The following is a 22,215-nucleotide window of genomic DNA, read 5'->3' on the forward strand; positions in this document are numbered from 1 at the left end:
GCCAAATATTGATAAGTTTTTTTCCATGGAGCTCGATACTTATAGAACAATATCTTTTGAATACATCTTATCAAATTTATTACTCTTAGATCGAAGAGCTTCCAAAACGTATTCAGTTGTTTGGTTATTTTATATGTCTGTATATTTTGTGTATATCCAAGCTAATAAAACTGGTTATTAAAGGAACATTAAAAAGCACAGCTTCAAGAATACATACAGGCTTATGTTAATTTGCATATCAAAGGCAGGCAATGAATTAAAATAACAATCGCAATTTATCTTTTTTTTAATTAATACACTCGTATTTTCACTGTAGTTAATCAATTTGTTAAGAAATATGACAGGCCCTTTTTGCATGTCCGTTTCTTTCTGCATATCTATCTATATAAAGACGTTTAAAATCTAAATTGTTTTAATTATTTTGCTGGATTAAATTGTTTATAAATAATAACGACTAATTCAAGATTGAACATGGAAATATGAAAAATTCAAATGAAGACAATGATGTGCTTAAATTAATAGCATGCTTTTTGTCAATGTATATAAAATAGCATCAGGCTTTAACTAAAACAAGTTTTGATTCTCCATAATTTCTTCGTCAGACTACAAAAAAATCTCCATAATTATAATGTTCAAAGAGTTTGGCGTATCCAAATTGCTGTCGTATACTGTTCGATGCTTTTATGCGGACTGTAGATCTTAAGAATGTTTAAAAGTTTATATATTAGTCACTATATAAAAAATAAAAAAAGACCAGTAACTATCATTTTATAAGCATTTACTGTGTTACCTCATGGAAAAGAGTTTGCCTCTAACAAAAAGCATATCCTAACTTAACTAAACTTGATCCATGATACAAAGTACAGTAGTCACTATATACACACAACAGTCGTTAAGTGTTTACCTAAGGCTTAAGAAAACTGTGCTTCGCAGTCTGTTTAAGAGCTGTTAGAATATTTTGTTAGTGCTTCCATATTTCATCTGTCTTTTGCTCTCAACTTTCTTGACGTAATGTTAAGGAATCAAATATTTCAGCTGAGACTAAGCATCGAGTCGACAACAAGTTTGTGTCTTAAGTCATTTGATTTTCATTGAAAGTAATGTTAAACAGTAACTCACCTGTTTCGAATAACAATAGACATAATCCCAGAAGCCAGTATAAACTTTGCCGATGTGTTGAAAACTCCATGTTGCTGTTGTTGTTATTGCGCATCACTGTAACTGTAACTGTAAATTTTCTTGCTGTTGCAGTTACGTTTTTCAGGTTAATTCACAGAATTTGAAATACCAAAATGCAAGCCCAGGCTGACAGTCAAACGGCACGGCAACAAGCAGCAGCCGAAAAAAAGCCAGTCTCTACTTCAAACAAAGGCAGATATATGTACATATATACATTCACACATACATACGTAAATATGTAGTACGTACATATGCAAGTAAGAAGGCAATGTTGCAATTTTTTCAATTTAGATCTTTTTTCGTATTCAAGCTTTCGTATCACAGTTAGCTGGAATTGTTAGCGTTTTTCTCGGCTGTTGCTGCACTTTAACTTGGTTTGATTTTCATTTTCTATAAGACTGCTGTTATTGATGTCGCTACTGGTTGCCCCTATCATTCGCACCTTCGTCTGTTTTTTTCACACACACACACACACATACACTTAGATTGCAACACCTGTGATTTAATTTTGGTTTTAGCAAACAATTTATTCGAATTTCTTCGTTGTCGTGTTGCAATGACCGTCAATTACGATGAAAATGTTTGAGCGAAACACGGCACATAAACAAATGTATTAGCGTTAACGTTGCTAGGTACTAAGATCGGTCGATTAGTGGTCAGATTTAAATTTTCCACGCGCTTTTCGCTCACAAACACATAAACGGAGCAGTAGTATGTGCGCGCAAGTCAATGTTTGGAGAAGAAAATGTGAAGCGAAATAAGATAAATAAACAAACAACAAAACTAAGTTTTTGTTTTTGTTGATGTTTTTTTTTAGCAAAACTTTCTTTTCGACGTAAAGCCAGTCTATCTACGTTTGCTATTGCTTTTTCGCGCACACACGCGCGTCTCTTGAACTATAAAATGCAGTTGCGCCTGCTTTCTATACGTGAGTTTATTGAATGCAATATTCACGATTTTGGCAGCTCAAAACATATCAATTCATAAGACACGACATTTATTTTGTGTATGTTTAAATTGTTTCAAAACGCGATTTTTTTAGCTTCGTTATGTTCTTCTACGCTAGCTAACTGAAATACTCAAATTTTCGTACGCAAAACACTTCTTACCGTGAGCTCAAGCGAACAAACACGTCCTAATCGAAACAACTAACAAACACGACTGCGCGCAGCAAGTGCTCAAAGTCAGTCATCAGCTGGGCCAGGTTTCGGTGCCAAGCTTGGTCTAAACTGTGGTTGGCTGTTACTTTACAGTACCACAGTTGCTGTTTCTGCTGTTTCTGCTGTTGTTACTGTTGATGTTGTCTCCTATGCACGAGGCCGATTGCTTCGTTGGTATCTCTTAAGCTTTTAAAAGTAAGAGTAAAACATGTGTCATTCACAAAAGCTTTGCTTGGCTTGTAGATTCTCTTAGCTTGAATTTATATTTTTACAGATTTAGGAATTTTTATTTTTTTTTGTTTTTTTTTTGTTTAGCATTTTAGCACTACAAGTTACACCACTTATAAAATATATTGTGTTAGTCACAGTAATAATTTTAGTTAGTAATAATATAAATAGGACGAGACGAGGAACCATTCGGTATAAATGAATATTCATACACACATTCTCATAGTTAGTTATCGACCTTGATTATTACCCCTATCCCCATTAGTTCTATTAAAGCGAAACGTGCCACAATTTTATTACAAACATATTCCTTTGTCTAAACATTCTGAATGTATAGAATCGAAAGTGAAACCATCAAAAAGCAAAGGCAAAAGCAAAGAACTAGGCCGAATCACTCGACCAAAACCGAATTACAAAAATATTTCATATAAGCGAATAGGCAACTAAGAGGACTAGATAAACTTGAATATGCACATAAAAATTTAAACAAAGCATACTACTTTTATTTATTTATTATATGCTTAAATGATTTTCACACGAATCTTTTTCTGTGCATTTTCTCCACTTTGTTAATATAATAATATGTCATATTTTATTCAGCTTCCATATGGACTCTGGTAAAGTTCATGCGATATTTACAGCTTTCAACATATTATGGTGTGACTTTTTCTTATATATTTTAATATTTAACGTAGAGTCTATTTTTAAATGCTTACAAATTTAAGAGATTGTACCGTTTTAGAAAAATCCATTATTAACAACAAAAAATTGAATTATTTATGTCTCATGTTGAATGACTTAATTTCGTTATGTCCATCAAACACCACTTACACAGTCGTTTAGTCACAAAGGTCCAGTTATACAAATATGTCAAATTTTCGCCAGAAACTTAACCAGTTTAATGTACAATCTCATAAACAAATTATTTTAATGGACTTTAATGTCTTAATTGCAAAATCCAACCAACAGTTGACGCTCCAAATCGTTGTGAACGCTTACAAATGTTTTCGTCATTTTGGGTTCCACATGGCATTGCAAAAAGATGCAGACAGCGCCCCTCAAATGTTGCCATTCACTTCATAAATAGGCGGTGACAATACTACATAGAGTCATAATAATTTCGTTGCTATTTACACAAAAAATGTGCTCAAAAAATATAATATGGCCAATTCAGGGACCGCAATATTATTCTTTAACAATGTGGTGTAACAATTTACTTAATGTTGAGCCTGTGACATGATGGGATTTCTTAAAAATTACTTAGTTTGGATAACTGTTTTAACCAATATAATAATAACGCGTTCAGCAACAAGAAAAATCAATGCAGATTTTTATAAAATCACGGCAGGGTATCTCTAAGTCAAAATGATTGACTTATTGGTATTTTGCTTTGGTAGCTTTTTAATGGTTTCATTAAAATAGAGCGCGCAATAAGGCGATAATTGAATGGCATGAGGTGGTAATATAATGCGACATATTGAAGTCCCTGGCAAATCATAATTACGGTATACAATCAATTTTACTACACTTAAGGCATTGACAAAAATACCAATAATGCACATACATACAAAACCGTTAAAAATTCAACCTTGATAACTTCCCTATTAATGATTATACTGAACAGAGTATAATAAGTCTAAAAACAAACATTTACGGACAAGCACAGGCACAAATCTACATTTGTAACGGCCTTCATGGTAGCCATTCATTGAATCTACTTACTGTGGTCGAAATACTGATCTATTGTATTCAAGCTTCGACCGAAAATGGGAGTGCTGCAGTTTGGAAAAGCTCACGATATATTGACCCTGATAATTGAAAAAGCTTTTGTGGAATATGCATGCAATACGTAAACTACATACATATTGGTTATATGAACCTAAAGCATAGATTTGATTATTTTGTAGAAAAACGTAACTTTTCCTAGATTATATATGATAAAGGCAGGGAATCAAGCCGAACAAGTTCCGGTTTCGGTTCCGATACGTCCCGAAACAATCATTTCGCTAAAGGCTCTATTTCGCTTATATTCTTTCGGTTATAGAGGGGAACAAATTTTTTAATGAAATTTATTAAAGTTGAATGCAGAATGAATTTGGATTCCAAACCATAATCAAAGTGACATTCCGCTTAAAAATCGGGACAGTTTTGTCATAGTTATGATAGTTTGAAAGTTCGTTCAATATACCGTGAGTGGGATAAAAATTCATTTTGGTAGAACAAAAACATATTAGGAATAATTCCGCTCTTGGTTGTATAGTTTTATTTTAAAGTGGGTAAAAAACTCTTAATTCAAAATTTAAAATCTAAGGTAAACCCCTTAAACTAACATGAAGTAAGAGTTCTTTATAAATTTATTATATTTCTATACATGTACTAAATGAAATTTAAAAAAAACTTAATTTCTGCAGTAAAAAAGTTTTATATTAGCCGAATATGGTTTACTTTAAAGGCTTTGATTGAATAATTAAGGCTAAGCTATACTTAAGGAACTTTACTTAGGCATAATGGAGTTAATAACATTGGTGAAATAGAAATAATGATCAAGTCACACCTTAAATTTAAATTATATACCATAAGCCAGATATGAGTATTTCCTTTTTTATAAATTAGACGCACCCACTCACCAAGGTAGCAAAAACTATGCAGCCGCAGTTAAACAATTCGAAATCAGAACAGTGACAGAAACTACATCAACAATGTGAATGCAAAGACAACAAAGGCAGTTGCCAACCAACTTGCTGACCTTCTCGACACTGTGGAGTGACGGTTTCGCAATCACCAACCAACCGACCGACCAACCGACCACTCAGCTTCTGGGCGGCTTCTCAACGCTACAATTGCTGTACTACTACCGTAGTTTATGCATATGGGAGCAGGCGAACGCGCACGACAGCTCCATTTAAATTGTGGTAACTATCAACTAGAATTTACGACAAATGGCTAGTAAAAACAGATAGTCAATACCAGAATATGACGGCAGCTGCACTGCACAGCCAGCTGACCAACCACGCCTCTTACCTTATTGATTTTATTGAATACAAGTACTAAGTATATTCTTATAGAATTCAAATCTGACTTTTTTCTAGAGCCAAACATTTTTAAAGTTTTTTAAATACCTCCAAAACATTAATATTAAAGTAGGTACTGTAACTCATATTGTAAATTAGGATATATATAAAGCTACAACTAAATAAATATACAAATAAATAACATTTAAATAAAAGTTTGTAACTTTAATATTAAAATGTCATTTAATTTAATTCATTTTTATTTTATTTTAAATTTATATTTAAATTTTGCCTGCTTATATTTTGACCATAAATAAATGAATAGTTATGCACAATAAATTGGTAAGCTAAAATGTTCGAAATTAAAGAATGGACAAATCTTTTTCGCAACACTGAGCACCCTGTACACACATACAAGTACAGAGCAGCATTAATAAAATAGTCACACACTGCAGCTCAATGTAGAAATACTTAATACCCAACATTATAGGTTGAATAAACCGGATTAAAAACAAAACTGTAGCAAAAGTCAGCTACAGTGTAAAGCAAAATATACAACTATTTCAATTCCAGTACACTTAATGTTCATTACCTCAAGGTCGCTGCCAAAGTACGAGCTCTAAGTCCACCGTCAAATAACTAAGTCAACCTTTCGGCAAAAGGCTTTGTTAAAAAAGCAACTTTTGATACCAGAAAATTGATCCTATTCTGAAAGAACAGCTTTCAATACGGAAGTGACTAATTTGTTAATATAAAAAAACTATCGATACTTCCTGGGCTAGTTAGATTTGAAATATCCGCGACGTTTTGATTTTGTAGTTTGCAAACAAATAAGTGCGCATTACCATTAAGACTGCAATATATGTACATATATTAACTTTCATATAGTGGCTATTGCATTTATTTTAATTAATTGGCAAAATCGGTTCTCTAGCATATTTTCTTTGCCTTCCGAAAGCCCTTGTATATATTTGTACATTTTTTTTATACCCTTGTGGAGAATTTTATAATATTTTGACAAAATTTAAAACTTGTTAAAGGCTGCCTTGTATCTTGACCAAAATTTCTTTAAATAAGACTACTATTTACCCGATTAGTCAAAAATTGAAATCAGGGCTTGCAAGAGTATTAAATCTTCCGTCTGCCAAAGGTAACTTTATTTTTTGATCTGAATTAAGTTGTTAATTGCAAGAGATTACATTGCTGTAACATAGTACTAATAGTTTTTCTCTTTTCTTTCTGCCACGAGATTACAAGAATAAATAACAGCCTTTATAATTGTTTAAAAAATAATAGTATTTTTTTTATTTTTTTTTAATATTTTCAAGTATACAAATTGTTTTATAATTCACTAGTTATCTAGTTTGATAAGACTGTTATTATTATAATATGAATAAATTTGTATTCAATAAGATATTTTAGTTCGTATTTTATTATATCATTTATTTTTAAATAATTAACACTTAGTCGCTCAGCCCTCATTCTCTTTCTTTGCAAATAAAATCCACATTTTTTACTTATAATTTGAGCATTCTATTTAGTAGGCAACATGATACAAAGCAACCGGTCCCCATATTGCCGGGGGCTGTGTAATAAAAAAAACAATTAATCCTTTCCAATATGCTATACATTTACATAATACTCATGCAACGCTGGTCGCGCTACATTTGGAGCAAAATCGTGAAATTGTGACTGCAGCTTAAACCGCGAAATGTAGACACGATTCGAGTGGCAAGGGGAGCAGTAAAAGCACAAGCTGGTCGATGAAACGGCTAAATTCACGACTAACTGGGATTGAATCTCTTTCATAGCTTTTAAACCAAAACTAGAAAAAAGCTGCTGGGCGTAGTAACCAATCTGGTCATCGGTTGTTTTTAAAGAGTAGAACAACTATCAATATATAAATTCGCTTTTAATTCTACTTCAGACACACAAAAGAATATCATCCTTTGATAAAAAATTTGTCAACATATTTATCTGGTCATTGGTTGTTTTTAAAGAGTAGAATAACTATTAATATATAAATTCGCTTTTAATTCTACTTCAGACACACAAAAGAATATCATCCTTTGATCCAAAAGATGTCAACATATTTAGTTGCAGCTATTGAATAATAAAATGCTATGTGTTCCGATCACTGTCCCTGTTTAAAGAGTGACATCACCTTTATAACGTATAAGACCAAATTATCTCGTCTGATCAGTCAGATGAAAACACCATTATCTTAAGCTCACCATTATAAAAACCTTCCTTTACATCATTGGTGGGCACAAAATTTTTGATCGGGAGCACTACAAGAAAGATATTATATCTAATTATATACTACCGTTACTTGAAGGACTTTGATATTTCCTGTTTATATACTAAATCTTTTCGGGATTTCTTTCCATTTTGTCATCTTTTTTAGTTTATGCAATTGTATGCAGGGATTGCAAATAAAACTTATTTTAATTATAAAAATCAGGAATACAAATTATTTTCAAGTTTTATTACATAAAATTAAAAGCAAATTCAGCCAAGTTACCGTACAACTGTATATCCGGAAAATGTGAATTTGAAGCTTCTCAAACGAATTCTTTATAATAACTGAAGTTTTAAATAAAAGACAAATTTACTTTTTATATTTGATTTTACACTTAACTTATGTATATAACTTATATAAGTTGTATTTAATAAAAAACGTTAAAAAAAAAAAAACAAGTCGGAAAGGCTATAGTCGAGATCCCGACCATAGAATACCCGTTACTTATTTCAATATATATTAAACTACTTTATAGAAATTACTACCTAATAAAAACTACTGCATTCTTTTAGGTGCTTGCATTGCCTTAGTTTTTAATAACTTCGGTTAGCTATTACTGCCGTTCTACTTGTCCGAATTTGCTGCTGTTAAGTGAGATATGTATAGATAACGTTAAACGGGTGTGTCCAAAATTTAAAACAAACTTAACCTGCTTGATTGCTCTAGCTCTGAGATCTAGGCACTCACAAGGACGGACAAACACACTTATTTGCTTACTTTATTTTATAAATAGTAACCTTAATTCGTAATCTGTGGACAATTCTAAGATGTTTTCACCAAGAAACCATAGCTCCAAATTTAATTCTTGTCACCCCCATTTTTTTAATTTTTTTGGGCCGATAATTTTTGGTAGGTAAATATGCTTTATAAATGTTTGCACAAAATCTGTTCTGTATGTTTTGATCAAAGCCCCAAAGTATGCTGCACTTTTTGTTAAACGTAAACACTTTAACGGGCGATTCAACGCATAAAACAAAAATGAAAGGTTATTGCAATTTTCTTTTGATTTCAACACCTTTATAAGCTGCGTTGAAGACTCTGTCTGTTAAACATTGTTAGATCAAACTGAAATATTTGTGCTTTTCAAAATTATATACATGAAGATGCACATAAATGGTATACAGTGTATTAAGGATCTCGATAAACGAGTACATATAAAATTATATTTATTACATCTTTAGCATCCCAAACAATTTTAGGTACTAAACCTATTTATGTGTCTCTTATTAGCTGTAAATTGTTTTCAGTAAATTCAACAAAGTGTTATGGCAATTTCGCAGGAATTGATTAGTTTAGTATTAGAATTGCATACTTTCATGCGACTTCGTTAATGCACCTACTGAATTTAGAATTGAACTGCAAAATGCATTGTCATGCTTTTATTTTGGAAAAGTGTTTAATCTTTAAAGTAGATTTAACGTTAAAAAAAACATTAAAATCTTTGCCGGTGCCTGATTCAAAATATATAAAAAAAAATTTCGAATTGCTGTCATTACCTAGTGAGGTAACTTATGTATGTAATAGCCTAGAAACATATAAAATTGCCTATTCACATGCATACAGTGGCTCAGCTTATTTCAACCAGCACCTAGAAAAATTTTTAATCAGTTGTAGCAACTAAACGAAAAGAGATCTCAAAATGATCTAAAATGATCAAATATCATTTAAAATTTAAATAGTTCCTTAAGTATTTGTTAAATATTTTAAAAAAAAATTTAAAACTTAAAAATCAACCATAAATATTGTCACACAGTACAAATGCACATGTGGGGAAAACAGATTATATTTCTTACATTACACGTTTCAGTAATCCCTAAAATGTTACTATACTTTTATTTGCCAATATAATTGTATGTATGTAATTATATGCATTGACATACTTTTACCTTCAGTACCGTATAGCGCATCCAAGCATTCATTCATCTTTTCACTTAGGGATTTACCATATGTGTATACAAATGCATATGAATGTACTTGTTTTTATTTACAAAATACCTGATTGATCCCTAAAACATCACTATACAAACTGGAACCTAAAAAAAAAATTAAACTTTAAAATGGCAGCCACATTACGTAAACATAATATACATGTAAATGTTAATAAGAAAGTGGTTTCTACATGTGTGTGTTTCTCTGTATGTATTTAAATGCATATACAAACATACAGTGGCTCGCAACTTATTTCAGCCAGCACCTAGACAATTTTTAATCAACCAAACAAAGTTAGATATCAACATGATTATGACGCAGGTGGTTAGACTAATGTTTTATGTTTGAAGTTATCAACAAATTTATTTTCAATGTATATTTTAAATATTTTTTAATTATTTTCATGTTACAAATCAATTAATACGTAATTTAAAATATTCAATACCTACAAATATATAGAAGACATTTACATATTTATAAGTATTAACAGTTTACATTAAAAAAAATACAACATTAAGCACATTATAGCGTTATATTAAAATACATAAGCAGCAACAAAAGGAATGCTATATGTATAAATGATGAATAATTTTTGTGTGTGTGAGTTTGTACAGCGGTATTGGTGCATGTCGGTGAGACACGAAAAAGCAGAGAGAGAAACAAATAAAGATCAAGCACACAGCAATCTACGTATGTATGTGTACACACACTCACACATTGCTAAAACGAAACGAAATACGAGAGAACAACAAGTTTATTATAAAAAAAGAAAACCTCCATAGAATATAAAGCAACACAGCAGAGAAACACAAACTTACAAATACGTGTACATACATATATGTATGTATGTATGTAAAAAATAAATGTGTGCATATACAGGTATTCATACATACATACATATATATGTATGCATGTATGTATGACAACAGTCCCACCGACACAACGGAAAACTGGCTGTACGCCATCAAAATTTCTACTCACAGACACTCACGCATTCGAGTATAAAGGCAAAATTTTTATGAATACAGCGTACAGCACAAAATAAAATATGTATGTATGTTTGTTTGTATGTATGCAATAAAAACAACAGTCAGACACGCACACGCGCTCACACAATCACATTCAGCGACACAACGCAAAGCGTACACAACAACAAAAACAACGTGGATTGCAATGCAAGAGTGTATGTGTGCCAAGCCATCATAGAGTATATGTATGTGTTTTTTTCAGTTTTCTTTCAGTTTCTTTTCGCTCGTTCGTCGTAACGCAAGTGTTGGTGAAATTTTTGCGTAGTGTGTACAAAGGACAAATGGAACAACTAAAAAAATCAAATTACAAACCTTGTTAAATGCTGTTTTTCTTACAACAATTCAATATACATAATAAACAAAAATCTTTAGTTGAATGTATGCTAACAGTGAAAGAAGAAGACCACAAGACTCTCTCTTTTTCTCTCTCTCTCTCTACTTCGATCGTCGCGCTCTCACATGTTCACTGTATTTGTTGCTATGATTATTGTTATATTTTGCCATTTTGCATTTGCTCTCTCTCACGCGCTCGCGACTTTCACGAAATTGTAATAGTATAACAAAAATAAAAATAAAAAAATATAGTAAACAAGGCAAGCCACATTGTGCAGCAGGGGACTTGTATGTACTAATACATACGCACTTACATATGTATATGCATTTGTGTGCAAATTGATGACAACGAAGCGTGTGTGAAGCGAGCAGTGCGTGAATCGGGTGCAATGAAATGAGTTTGGTGGATTGGCAGAGTTTTCTTTAAAGTGCAGTTAAAAATAAATACATACATATACAGAGAGACACGCATTCAAATTCATTAATATGTATGCATTCAAATAAGAATGGATTACTATAACAAAACTCAGGTAAAATGATTTTGCTTACAACAAATATGAATATATATTAAACTAAGTATTTTTCTTTCAGAATATCAGATAAAATGGTTTCCAAATAAAGTTGCCATTCTTTATAAACATATGAACACTTGTTGTTGTGTTGTTAACGCACATATTATTTGAATAATCAACAAGTTATTAAGATGGATGCACAATTTGAGCATTTGTGTCGCATATGTGCAGCCAACACGAAATGCAAAAATAATTCGGTCGTCGAAAGTGTGTTTATTTTCAAAACATTGGGACTAAAGGATAAAATAGCCCGACATCTCTTCTTGGACGTAAGTAGCACGAGTACAACATATGTATGTACATCAAGAAATGTAATAATAGGGGTATTTCTGAAACAGATTAAGATTCAATTTTGTTTAGATCTTGATTTCGGCAATCAGCTGTTCACAGCTGATCTGGCAGTGTGGCCAGAAAACATTAGAAAAATCTGGTCACACTTAAAGTTTTCAATTAGATTATAATTGGATTTCGATAACATTATTTGGTCATACCTAGAGTTTGTTTACATTCTGTTTTGTTTTCAAAATGGATAACGTTGAAAGTTTTCTGCATTTTAAGCTTTGATAATTCAAATAACTATAAATTGAATGCAGAAAAATTAATATAAATGTCCCAGATGTATATAACACGAATCTGATAATATTTGAATTGCAGCTTAAGCACAATAAATAGTAATAGTCTAATTCTACTATTCAGCAAGCCAACTATTTTAAAAAGTCTTGGAAAAATAGTTGTCACACTTTCTTTTGTCATTTGTGTTTTGTAAATTCCTGTTGTAAATTCACAAAATTACAATGAAATCAGTTTTCCAAAAGGGTCGTTCCTGAAACTGATTTAGATTTTTCAAATTAAAAGAAAATATAAATATAATCTGTTTCAGGAACACCCCAATACTAATTTTACAAACATGGCAATTAAACTGTCTCGACTAGGAGACACTCTGCACCATTGCTACAGAATCAATATTAATGTATAAGTAGCGTATGTCTGAAATTCAATAGATTTGCACTACTTTATTATACCCTTTAAACGAGTTTTGTGGATACAGGGTATAAAAAGCACAGCTACAACATGCATAATATTTTTTAGGTACACGCGTCCACAGCTAAATACTTTTTTATGATTGTGTTTGTATGTTCATACATACATATGTATACATATTTAAATTATTTGTGTGTGTGTGGGCGCTAATGTCGGATGGGCAAAGTAGGCAAAGAAAATTTTGCTAGCCAGCTAGAACGAGAAATGGCAAGCAGCGAAAAATCTTGTTTAGTGACATCAATTCAAGCGCTCAAAGCTGACTTGACTTGACTATACTCGTATACAGTGTACACTGTGCATGCAGTTTTTTTTGGATAAATGCTCCTGCATTCTCAACGTTCTTTTTATCTCTTCTTTTAAGGTTGTGTGTTCATACTTAACATATATAAAATACATATTCATATATTTGTATCATAAAAAAGACCATTCAATACGAATTTGACAGCTGAAATTAGTATGGAATTCATTACAACATTAACTTGTATTACAACTTACAGTTAGTCAAAAAAGTGTTTTGATAAAATTAAAAATGTACACATATTGTCTTGCAAAAATAGCACATTTTTAATGGAGACTTATTTTATTTCTTATTTAATTACTCATTGAAATACATTTTTTTTTAGATAAAAAAATCAAATATGTGATTTTTATTTTGTCCCAACAGTTTCTTGACTAATTGTAAGTTTAATATAGTGGTAAGAAAAATTTGTGAATGAACACCATTGCCAGCAAAAATAGTTAGGAATAAATTTTAATATGATTTGTTGTCATTGTAACAAAATAATTATGTCTGTTTTAACAGAATTTACATAAATGAATTTTATGATTATATATGCACCTAAATTTAATTAATGTTCTTTGTTTTATTGCGGCTGTAGGTGGCAGAGGATGACCCTTTGCCAAAAGTACTTTGCAAATCCTGTTATCGGCAAGTGGAAGCCACAGCTTCGCTCTCAAATATAGCCAAGCATACGCAACGTGTGTTTCGGGATTTTTTGCTCAGCACAGTGGTATGGACTTTGTATTATTTATTTATTTAAATATTGATGTCACTAAAATGTACTTTCCTCTTTCTCGCAGCCCAAACATGCACGCGAGGCAACAGCAGCAAAGCTGAACGCTCCAACAGTTGCACATGTTCCGCATCCAACACCAGTTCAGGATATAAGAGAAAGCAACCACAGTGTCAGGAATCACAGCACCTTGGACAATGATACATTTCAGCCCATAATGCTAACACGCCCGCCTGAGACAACCATCACACTTGCAGGCAATCAAAAACGTGATGAAATTGTTGTCAGTTTACCTCGACAGACTAACAAAGACAGCGAGATGTGTCAGCAACCGAAACCACAGTGCGTACCGAGTACTGAAGCTACCCAATATACTACCAACAATCGGGGCAACTTAAAGATTAACAATCTTATGCTGCCGACTCGGCGCAATAGCGTATTTGGTGACACACGATACAGCTCTGCACCAATGTCTATTGCACAACGGTCGATGCAACAGCCGCCTTCCTTGGCGCCTTTACATCCGGAGATGTCACTTTCCAAAATTCCGAAAAAAAGCCCGGAAAAGAGAAATTCACCAGCGGGTGTTATTAATTTTATACAGACTCATGGCCGCATCACTGGAACAACTACAGCTGCACCATCAATCACCACGAGAACTAATAAAGACTACAAGGATGAAGAAATTAGAAGGGCCATGAATATCAGAAATCAACCTACTGCTCCCAGTTCAACTTTAACTTCAACTTCAGCTCCAACTGCAACTACACAAGTCGCCAACAATGTTGCTGTTACCAATTTGCCAACAAGTGTGCTGCAACAAAAGCGACGTAATCTTAAAAATGCCTTAAGTAACATCAGTGCCATACGGGATGGACAAGTATCACTTTTAAAGTCATCTCAGCCACGCCAGACAGTGGAAGAAATTGATATCCGTCCTCTGGTTACAACCACAGTGGTGCCACACTTATCGCTGTATGGATCAGAGCAATCTGTCGAGGAGGCACTTCCTGAGCATATTATTATAGCTGCTCCTAAGAAGAAGAAAGAAGAGTTCCGCCAGGGTCCTCCTAAATTACAAAAAATCACAACAATCCCAACAAAAAAAGCGCAATCATCAAGCGATGCAAGTCCACAAACATCATCTGCTATCAAATCGAATTCCCCACCCAGTATGAGTAGCCTTACTGACGCCATTTCACTGGGAAACGTTATTCGAGATCCAGATCTTCTTATGCTAATACTGAAGGCCCTTAAATGGCCAGTCACAAATGGTAATTGTGAGGAGCAAATGGCGCGATTGAAGAATTCAAAATTCGCCGTAATTATGTCAGACAGCAATCTGTTGCAGGATACAGACTTAACGCAGCTGTTGGGTCCGTATCTAGGCCCCTTGATGAACGTTGGTCAACAGCAGCAGAAGCAATCATCCTCTACAAATACTAAAACTCCGTCGCCATCCGTGAGTCCAACTCAAAACAAAGCTGACCTGCAAAAGATTGGAGACTGCACTATGTATAAATTGCCACCAGAGACATCGGTACAATTGGTGCCCTCCAGTCCAACAGATCAGGAGCCACCACCAAGTAAACCATTAGGCTCCATCTCAAAGCGGCCACATCGAAAGTCACGTGCTCCTCCAGAATATTTTATTGATACTCCTGCTACAGAAACCACAACTTCAAATGCTGCTCATGTTACTAAAGAATTGCTCAATATTAATGCAATGTTAATTTCACAATTTGGCTCAAATCCGGCCGATGCGCTAAACGAGGCATTGATTTCCATGTTAAAGCAACAGCAGCAACAGAAATCTAAGAGCCAGCGACATAATTCTCGACGAAGTCGCAGTGCATCCACAACGAGCGCTCCGATTAACTTGGAAGATATTATTCTAATTGAACCTGAACCTCCTCAATTAACAGAATCCGCTTCACCGAAATCTGATGGCGATGTAAACACATGTAAGATGCCATCACAGAAGTTACCTGAACCTCCTCTGATAACGCGACCCGTAATTAAGCGACGCAAGGTCGTTATGCAAACGTCGGAGCAAATTAGTGGTGAAAACAACCCATGCAGAGATGATCAAATGCCAATAGCCAAAAAGAATGAAGATAATGCAACAAAGACTGAGCTCGAACAATGCAAGGATAAGGAGACGGCGACGATGACGAAGACGACGACGACCTCCATTTCCGTTCCATCGAAAAATGTTGAAATTTTAAGTAGCCAGCCGGTTATGGAAGTGCCTCAAGCACCTACCAGCACTGTCGCGGAAGCTATTCCCAGTGACAATCTTAACCATCAAGAAGTAGAAGTAGAAAGTGCAACCGATGATGGAGCTGCCAGCCCAGCTAGCGCTGCTAAAGACGTAATCCCGAATAAATCCACAGCGACAAACGTTCGTAAAACAGATGTTAAGTCTGCCTTAGGCCAGAAACTTTTGGAAGCCATAGGTTTACCACAGCCTGGCAAAGACGTACCCCCAGAATCTTCGCGTGATACATTGCGCAGTGCACTCAAGCGATCTTTAAAGCAGGCCCAAGAACAGCAGCAGCAATTGAAACGCGTTAAGCAAGAGGAACCTGTCAAACAGATGGCCGATTCGACAACGAAGACTGGCGCTGGCGAGTCTTCGGAGGAACACAAAAAGGCTATTGCTGAGCGGGAACTGGAGCTCCTCAAGCGTAAGGCAAAAATTGCAGAAAAAAACAATTTATCAACGATCAAGGAGTAAGTAGAATAACTATTTAGAGACCCAAAAAAAATTTTCAGAAATGATACTTAAGGAATACCAAAATTAGGAATTTGTTTTGATAACAAAAATTGTGAAGTTTTTAGTAAAATTAGAAAAAATTTAAAGGCGATAATTAGCAGTATTCGATATCGATAATTATTTGTATTGAGAATTGTACTAATAATTTTGTATATTTTCTAATATTAATGATAAAGATTTTTCAAAACGTTGTATTCTGAAAGTTTTTCTTAGATGTCTTATTTTATGCTTCATTTTTTCTAACCTTATTATTTACACAATTTTAGTGAGAAGTCCGAGCGCATGGACGTAAGCTCATCGTCATCGCGCAATCGTCGAAGCCGCAATAAATCAAAAACTGATGCTCTGGAAGAAGACTCTGGTGTTGAAGAGAAGAAAAGCGAGCGATGGGATGAAGATGATGATTTGCCATTAAAATCCGAACTAGAAAAGTCCACGGAGCATATTAATCGACCCACGCGCACTAGCAAAACGATGTCCAAGTATTATAAGAGTCCAGGCAACGATAAAGCTTCGTCGGTCCAGAAGTCGCAGCACGCTATGGGAACTCGCTCAGCCCGGCAACGATAACGATGAATTGCAATTGCCACGAACATCAGAAGTTTCAATAAACACACCAACAAATTGCGCTGCGTCTGACATATAAAATATGCGCAGACATTAGAACTTCTAATATTAATATATAAATAGAAGTGTATACATACTTTAATTGTAAATAGTTTAACTATTACTCAAAAAGAGTTAAATTTAGGATTTGTTTAAATCGACCAACATATAAAATGAATCAAAAAGAAAATATACTTTTAATTAATTACATTAATTATTTTTGTAAAGCACACATGACTTAAATGATATTGATAGAATCGAAATGCTTAAATATTAGTCGAATTATATGTTTTTTAAATATGCGACCTTTCTTAAAAAAAAAATAGTTTATTTTAATGTTAGAATCTTGTATTATTATTGCAAAATTACTTCGAAAGAAGAAAGGTTTGTATTCACAGAACCAGGCAAATTATAGAACATTGATAAACCATCACAAAATTAGTTTTGGAACTTATAAAAATGTATTGAAATCGATTAACAGTCAAATTTTTACAAGTGTATACCTACATTTGTTGATAAACATTTTGACTTTGAATATTTGATTCAATGTTTGTGAGTATGCGATGGATGACACAAATTCACAGCAGCTGAGTAAAAATATAACAAACGTGAACTATACACATACACGTATATGTACATATGTAGTATGTATAAAGACAAGAGTATGAAAAGCAAAAAATCAGTCGAAAATATATAGCGAATTGCAACGGTTGTACAAAATTTAATGTGCAGCAGTATAAAACTTTGATGTGACTTTAGAATACCTGTGCATGTAAGTAATGTGATTACATATGTATGTGTATACATGTATTACAAATACTATTACAAACTGAAAGCTGTCAAAAAGCTTTTCCATACCATTTTTTTTATCTACAACTTTATCATATTCTTAAATGATACATATGTGCCTTAGACCAGCTTTGATAAGAATTAATTTGTTAACATATTCATTAATTTTATTGAATATTTGACAGTTTAAATCAGTAAAATGAGATGCTGTTGTGGAAATCGTAAGCATGCAGCTAATTGTTATAGTAGCAGTGGTAATTACGATCATATTTGTGGCTCCGATGATGAGGTGAGTACGCACATATGTACATACAGTTGGTCAAAAAAATGTTTTGACAAAATAAAATTAAACTTACAAAAATGATTTAAAGTCTTTGAATCTCATTTTGAACATCTTCTAAGATCCATAAATAACTTTGATTAAATAAGAAACAAAATAAGAATTTATAATTTAATAATTGATGCAAACAAAATATGTAAGATTTTGATTTTGTCAAAATAATTACTTGACTAACTTTATATTTACATGTAAAGCATTTCAATAAGACGTTTCTATTTAAAGAAACATACTAGCGTACTTAAGCAATAGTTAATTTTTTGTTTAGCGGGTATAAATTCATGAATAGGGTTATCAGCGCAAGCCTATACTAAACCATATGTCTGTACATACACAAAAACATACAAACACGTATGTAGCAGTCGATAACTTTAGCACAAAGTGGCAGCACCTGACAGACTGGTAGTCGGTCCGCGTTTTAGTAAAAGCAATCAAAAGAGTGCCGTACACATCTTATTTGCAGTTGCCTGACGAGAATCAAGAGAGATACATGCGTGGAGATGTGTGTGTGATTAAGTGCATATGTATTGCACGTGAGAACATAAAGTGAATGCAAAGAGAGAGAAAGAGAGTGAGAGTGAGCACATTGAGAGCGTAAGCGCAATAGCATCTAACAACAAGAGGAAAGATATTGTGACGTTCTTGCCGTTCACCCGTTAGTATGACAGCATTAACGTTGCTACTACGTGAGCTGTACGATCTGTCGGATGCATTTTGGCACAATAGATTCAATTTATCCCGAAGTTTACATTACTATCGTACAAAGTGTCGGCTACAGTTGTTTCATTTTCATTGTCGCAAGCACTGGTTGCGTCACTATAAGAGCAATCCGCCGGTCAACAATCAAAAAGAAGACAGCATGCAACATGCTAGGAACACAGACATCGATTTTGCAGCCATTGAGGCGGGTGCGTGTTATCAGGCCATTGAGCATTTTGACCGCCAGCAAATGAATTACTTGAGTGACATCGAAATTGTTGATGGCAAGGAGTTTCAAGTACGTAAAATCAAAGTGTTTTTTAATATTTCATATTTTGTTGTATTTTTTTGGGTGGTATTGTTTTACGATTAAATCGGATTGTAAGTTTCATCGTTTTCTTTTACGTTTTGATTTAGTTATTGCGTTTTCATTTGACATTTAGCGCACTCTACGCCGATTACTTGCTCTCTCTTACACATGTATTTGTGAAGCTCCAAACTTGCGAGCTTTTGCTCAGCTGTTTTGTACAGTGGTGGCATATAAAGTAGGCCCACCCACTGCATTTTTGCCGTAATTTCATAAATATATTTTATTATATTAAATTTATTATGTTATAAAAGGATATTAAAAATAATAGGCCATTAAATATATAATGGTTTGCTTTACGTACAAGTGTTTTCTTGTTGACATATATGTAAGTATATATGTAGTTGTAATTAAGCTTTCAACCACTTGCTCTTTTGTTTTGAGTCGCTCAATAACTTACTTATTGACGTTTGGGGCGAGTCATACGCGAAATGTGAGAAAACAAAATAAAGTGCAACTACTGCAGCAACAGAAACACAGAAAATATAAGCACAATTGAATATGTACACATATAAAGTGCAATTTTAATTAAAAACAATAAATAGAACCCAGCTGTGATATTTCTTAACATATGTATGTAAAATAAATGCTTAAATTGTGGAAGGTGTTAGTCGCATAAGTACATATACAAACTATTATTATTTTTTTTATACACATTTCTGCTTGCTGAAAACGGCAATAACTTTCCAATATACACTTAAGAAAAGCTAATTAAATCGTGTTTGTAAATATTTGCATAGAAAGAAGTAGGGAAAAGTATATAAAATGTGTTTTAAGCTCCTTTGTAGAAAACTCTTCTGTTGTTGTCATCAGCCAAAAAAGGGTGGCTTAAATGAGGTAAGCAGTTGAAAAAGCAGTACTTTTGAATTGTTATTCATAACCTTTTGTATTGATGTTTCACTAATTAAAAATAAGTAAGAAGATAAATATAATCTCGTGTGTAAATACGAATATGTTAATGTGTGTACAGTTAGACAAGTAAAAAAAAAATTTTTTTTAAATTTTGTTTCCTATCTCTACTACTCAATTAAAATAAAGTCGTCACATGGGTCAAATTTGATTCAAAGTAATTAGTAGGCTCCCTTTATATTTAGAATATTCAATATGTCAATGTTATCATTTTTTGCTGTATTCAATGAACAAGCGCGAAAGAGCAAAGAGAGAGACATCATTGTAACATAAATACATATATCGATTTACTTATTACTGACTCAAATAAATTATTTTTTACTTTAGACTTCCTATTATGAATATTCGGATGCGTTGCCCAAGTACCATATTGATCAAATTGGCCAACTTGGAGAAGGTGTTAGCTTTACCTTCAGCGGCAAAGTCTCCGTTAATTGCGAAAGGTGACTTCACTGAGTACAAATCAAATAAATTATTTCACTAAAAATATGTATTTACTTACCCACTAGATTTTCTATTAACTTTGTGTACAACAATGAGACACGGGATGTCGCTCTTCACATAAATCCTCGTCTTCCACAAAACTATATTGTACGCAACACGAAAGTCAACGAGGTTTGGGGCCGTGAAGAAGTTTCTTCAGCACTGCCATTTTTGCTTAGCCGTGGTGAAAAATTCACAATTCAAGTGCTTATCACGGACGCCTGTTACATGATATCGATAAATGGTCAACATTTTGCCGAGTATCCCCACCGTCTGCCCTACGACGCTGTTGAAATACTAGAGGTCAAAGGTGACGTCGAGGATGTACAAATGGAGCGTACCACAGTTCAGAGCTATCCGAAACGTTTTCCCGAATCTTCAGCGCGAGCTATTGATGTACAACTGGATGCAGAAACGGATGAGGTTGATGCCAATGTTAAGGAGACTGTCAATATACCACATGAGTGGTGTTTAATCAGCACTTCGGCTAAACTGTCAGACTCAGAATCGCCAAAAAGCAATCACAGTGCAGCTGATCAGGGTCTAACACTACCATATTATGGCGCTCTGATGCCGGAATCGTTAAGGGAAGGCCGATGCATCAAAATTGAAGGCCGTGTACGTCTGTTGCCTCACTCGTTTTACATCAATTTGCAACAGGGCCAGAATATTTGGCCACATCCAATAATTGCATTCCATTTCAATCCACGTTTCTCGCAAACTAGCAGTGGGGCTATTGGCAAAGCCGTAGTTTGCCGCAACGCTTGGTATAATGGTAGTTGGGCTAAAGAGGAACGCTCTGAGTTGGATACAAATCTTCGACCCGGCCGCACATTTACCTTGGCAATTGTATGCACCAAAGATTCTTTTGAAGTGTATGTCAATCGTCAGTTTATTACCGAGTTTAAGTATCACGTGAAGCCAGACATGGTGGATACGGTTTATATACAGGGCGATGTAAAACTTTGGAATGTCACCCTGGAACATAATCCAATGATTAGGGGCAGAAATGTACGCATCTATCATAATCCTATGTACGCAGATGTGTTTTAGTTTCTTAAATCTGCTATAAGTCGAACAAAATTTGTAACTTATTATTATTGTGTTATCCAATTGCCTTAAGTGACAATAATATAGTTCTAGATTAACATATTTTCCTATAAAGAACTTATCCAATTATGTCCAATGATAGTAATTATGTCAGTGTCGTAATCATTAATTATATATTTGTAACCATCGTATAATCACATAATTTGTGGGCTGTACGCAACTTAATGTTATAAATTAAGCTTTTAGTTTTTGTTTATTTTGAAAGTGCGCCAAATCTAGCTTTAACTAATAAAGCTTACGGGCTGCGAACAGTTGAGAGTGCTTAAAGATATCCTGAATTTGCAATTACGAATGATTTAAGCATTTCATTTATCAAATGTGTTTTTTTCTTCATGCTTAT

The 22,215-nt window shown here is 33.7% G+C and overlaps 3 protein-coding genes across 6 annotated transcripts in view; 2 read left to right on the plus strand and 1 right to left on the minus strand.

The window, feature by feature from the left end:
- The window catches only part of LOC117781588 (transcription factor SPT20 homolog), a 38,999-nt gene extending 37,732 nt beyond the window's left edge, over positions 1-1,267 (minus strand). For both annotated transcript variants that reach the window (XM_034618363.1, XM_034618364.1), the window contains exon 1: positions 1,120-1,267. In XM_034618363.1, the coding sequence (XP_034474254.1) occupies positions 1,120-1,213 (94 nt within the window). In that variant the 5' untranslated portion in view covers positions 1,214-1,267. The remainder of the gene's footprint in view (positions 1-1,119) is intronic.
- Positions 1,268-11,053: 9,786 nt separating this feature from the next.
- Positions 11,054-17,479, plus strand: LOC117779524 (muscle M-line assembly protein unc-89). The gene is made up of 5 exons (XM_034615750.1): positions 11,054-11,700; positions 11,762-12,011; positions 13,662-13,793; positions 13,864-16,532; positions 16,842-17,479. Exons 2-5 carry the CDS (start codon positions 11,874-11,876, stop codon positions 17,143-17,145), a joined length of 3,243 nt encoding a protein of 1,080 aa, XP_034471641.1. The 5' UTR covers positions 11,054-11,700; positions 11,762-11,873; the 3' UTR covers positions 17,146-17,479.
- Positions 17,480-18,155: 676 nt separating this feature from the next.
- On the plus strand, positions 18,156-22,142 carry LOC117779525 (galectin-9). Of its 3 annotated transcripts, none has more exons than XM_034615752.1 (3): positions 18,156-18,259; positions 20,610-20,725; positions 20,792-22,142. In XM_034615752.1, exons 1-3 carry the CDS (start codon positions 18,170-18,172, stop codon positions 21,816-21,818), a joined length of 1,233 nt encoding a protein of 410 aa, XP_034471643.1. In that variant the 5' UTR covers positions 18,156-18,169; the 3' UTR covers positions 21,819-22,142. The 3 variants fall into 3 exon arrangements, with proteins under 3 accessions (XP_034471643.1, XP_034471642.1, XP_034471644.1); XM_034615751.1 differs by lacking the exon at positions 18,156-18,259 and adding an exon at positions 18,656-19,304; XM_034615753.1 differs by lacking the exon at positions 18,156-18,259 and adding an exon at positions 20,030-20,210.
- The last annotated feature ends 73 nt before the right edge of the window (positions 22,143-22,215 follow it).

Source organism: Drosophila innubila, assembly GCF_004354385.1.
Source record: "Drosophila innubila isolate TH190305 chromosome 2L unlocalized genomic scaffold, UK_Dinn_1.0 4_B_2L, whole genome shotgun sequence".
NCBI classification, from domain to species: domain Eukaryota; kingdom Metazoa; phylum Arthropoda; class Insecta; order Diptera; family Drosophilidae; genus Drosophila; species Drosophila innubila.

Excerpts from the sequence above, each read along its gene's own strand:
- LOC117779524 (XM_034615750.1), top strand. The coding sequence starts at position 11,874 with ATGGATGCACAATTTGAGCATTTGTGTCGCATATGTGCAGCCAACACG. Across the intron at positions 13,794-13,863 it reads ATTTTTTGCTCAGCACAGTG|CCCAAACATGCACGCGAGGC; the intron begins GTATGGACTTTG and ends TCTTTCTCGCAG. Across the intron at positions 16,533-16,841 it reads AATTTATCAACGATCAAGGA|TGAGAAGTCCGAGCGCATGG; the intron begins GTAAGTAGAATA and ends ACACAATTTTAG.
- LOC117779525 (XM_034615751.1), top strand. The coding sequence starts at position 18,969 with ATGACAGCATTAACGTTGCTACTACGTGAGCTGTACGATCTGTCGGAT. Across the intron at positions 19,305-20,609 it reads TTGATGGCAAGGAGTTTCAA|ACTTCCTATTATGAATATTC; the intron begins GTACGTAAAATC and ends TTTTTACTTTAG. Across the intron at positions 20,726-20,791 it reads GTCTCCGTTAATTGCGAAAG|ATTTTCTATTAACTTTGTGT; the intron begins GTGACTTCACTG and ends CTTACCCACTAG.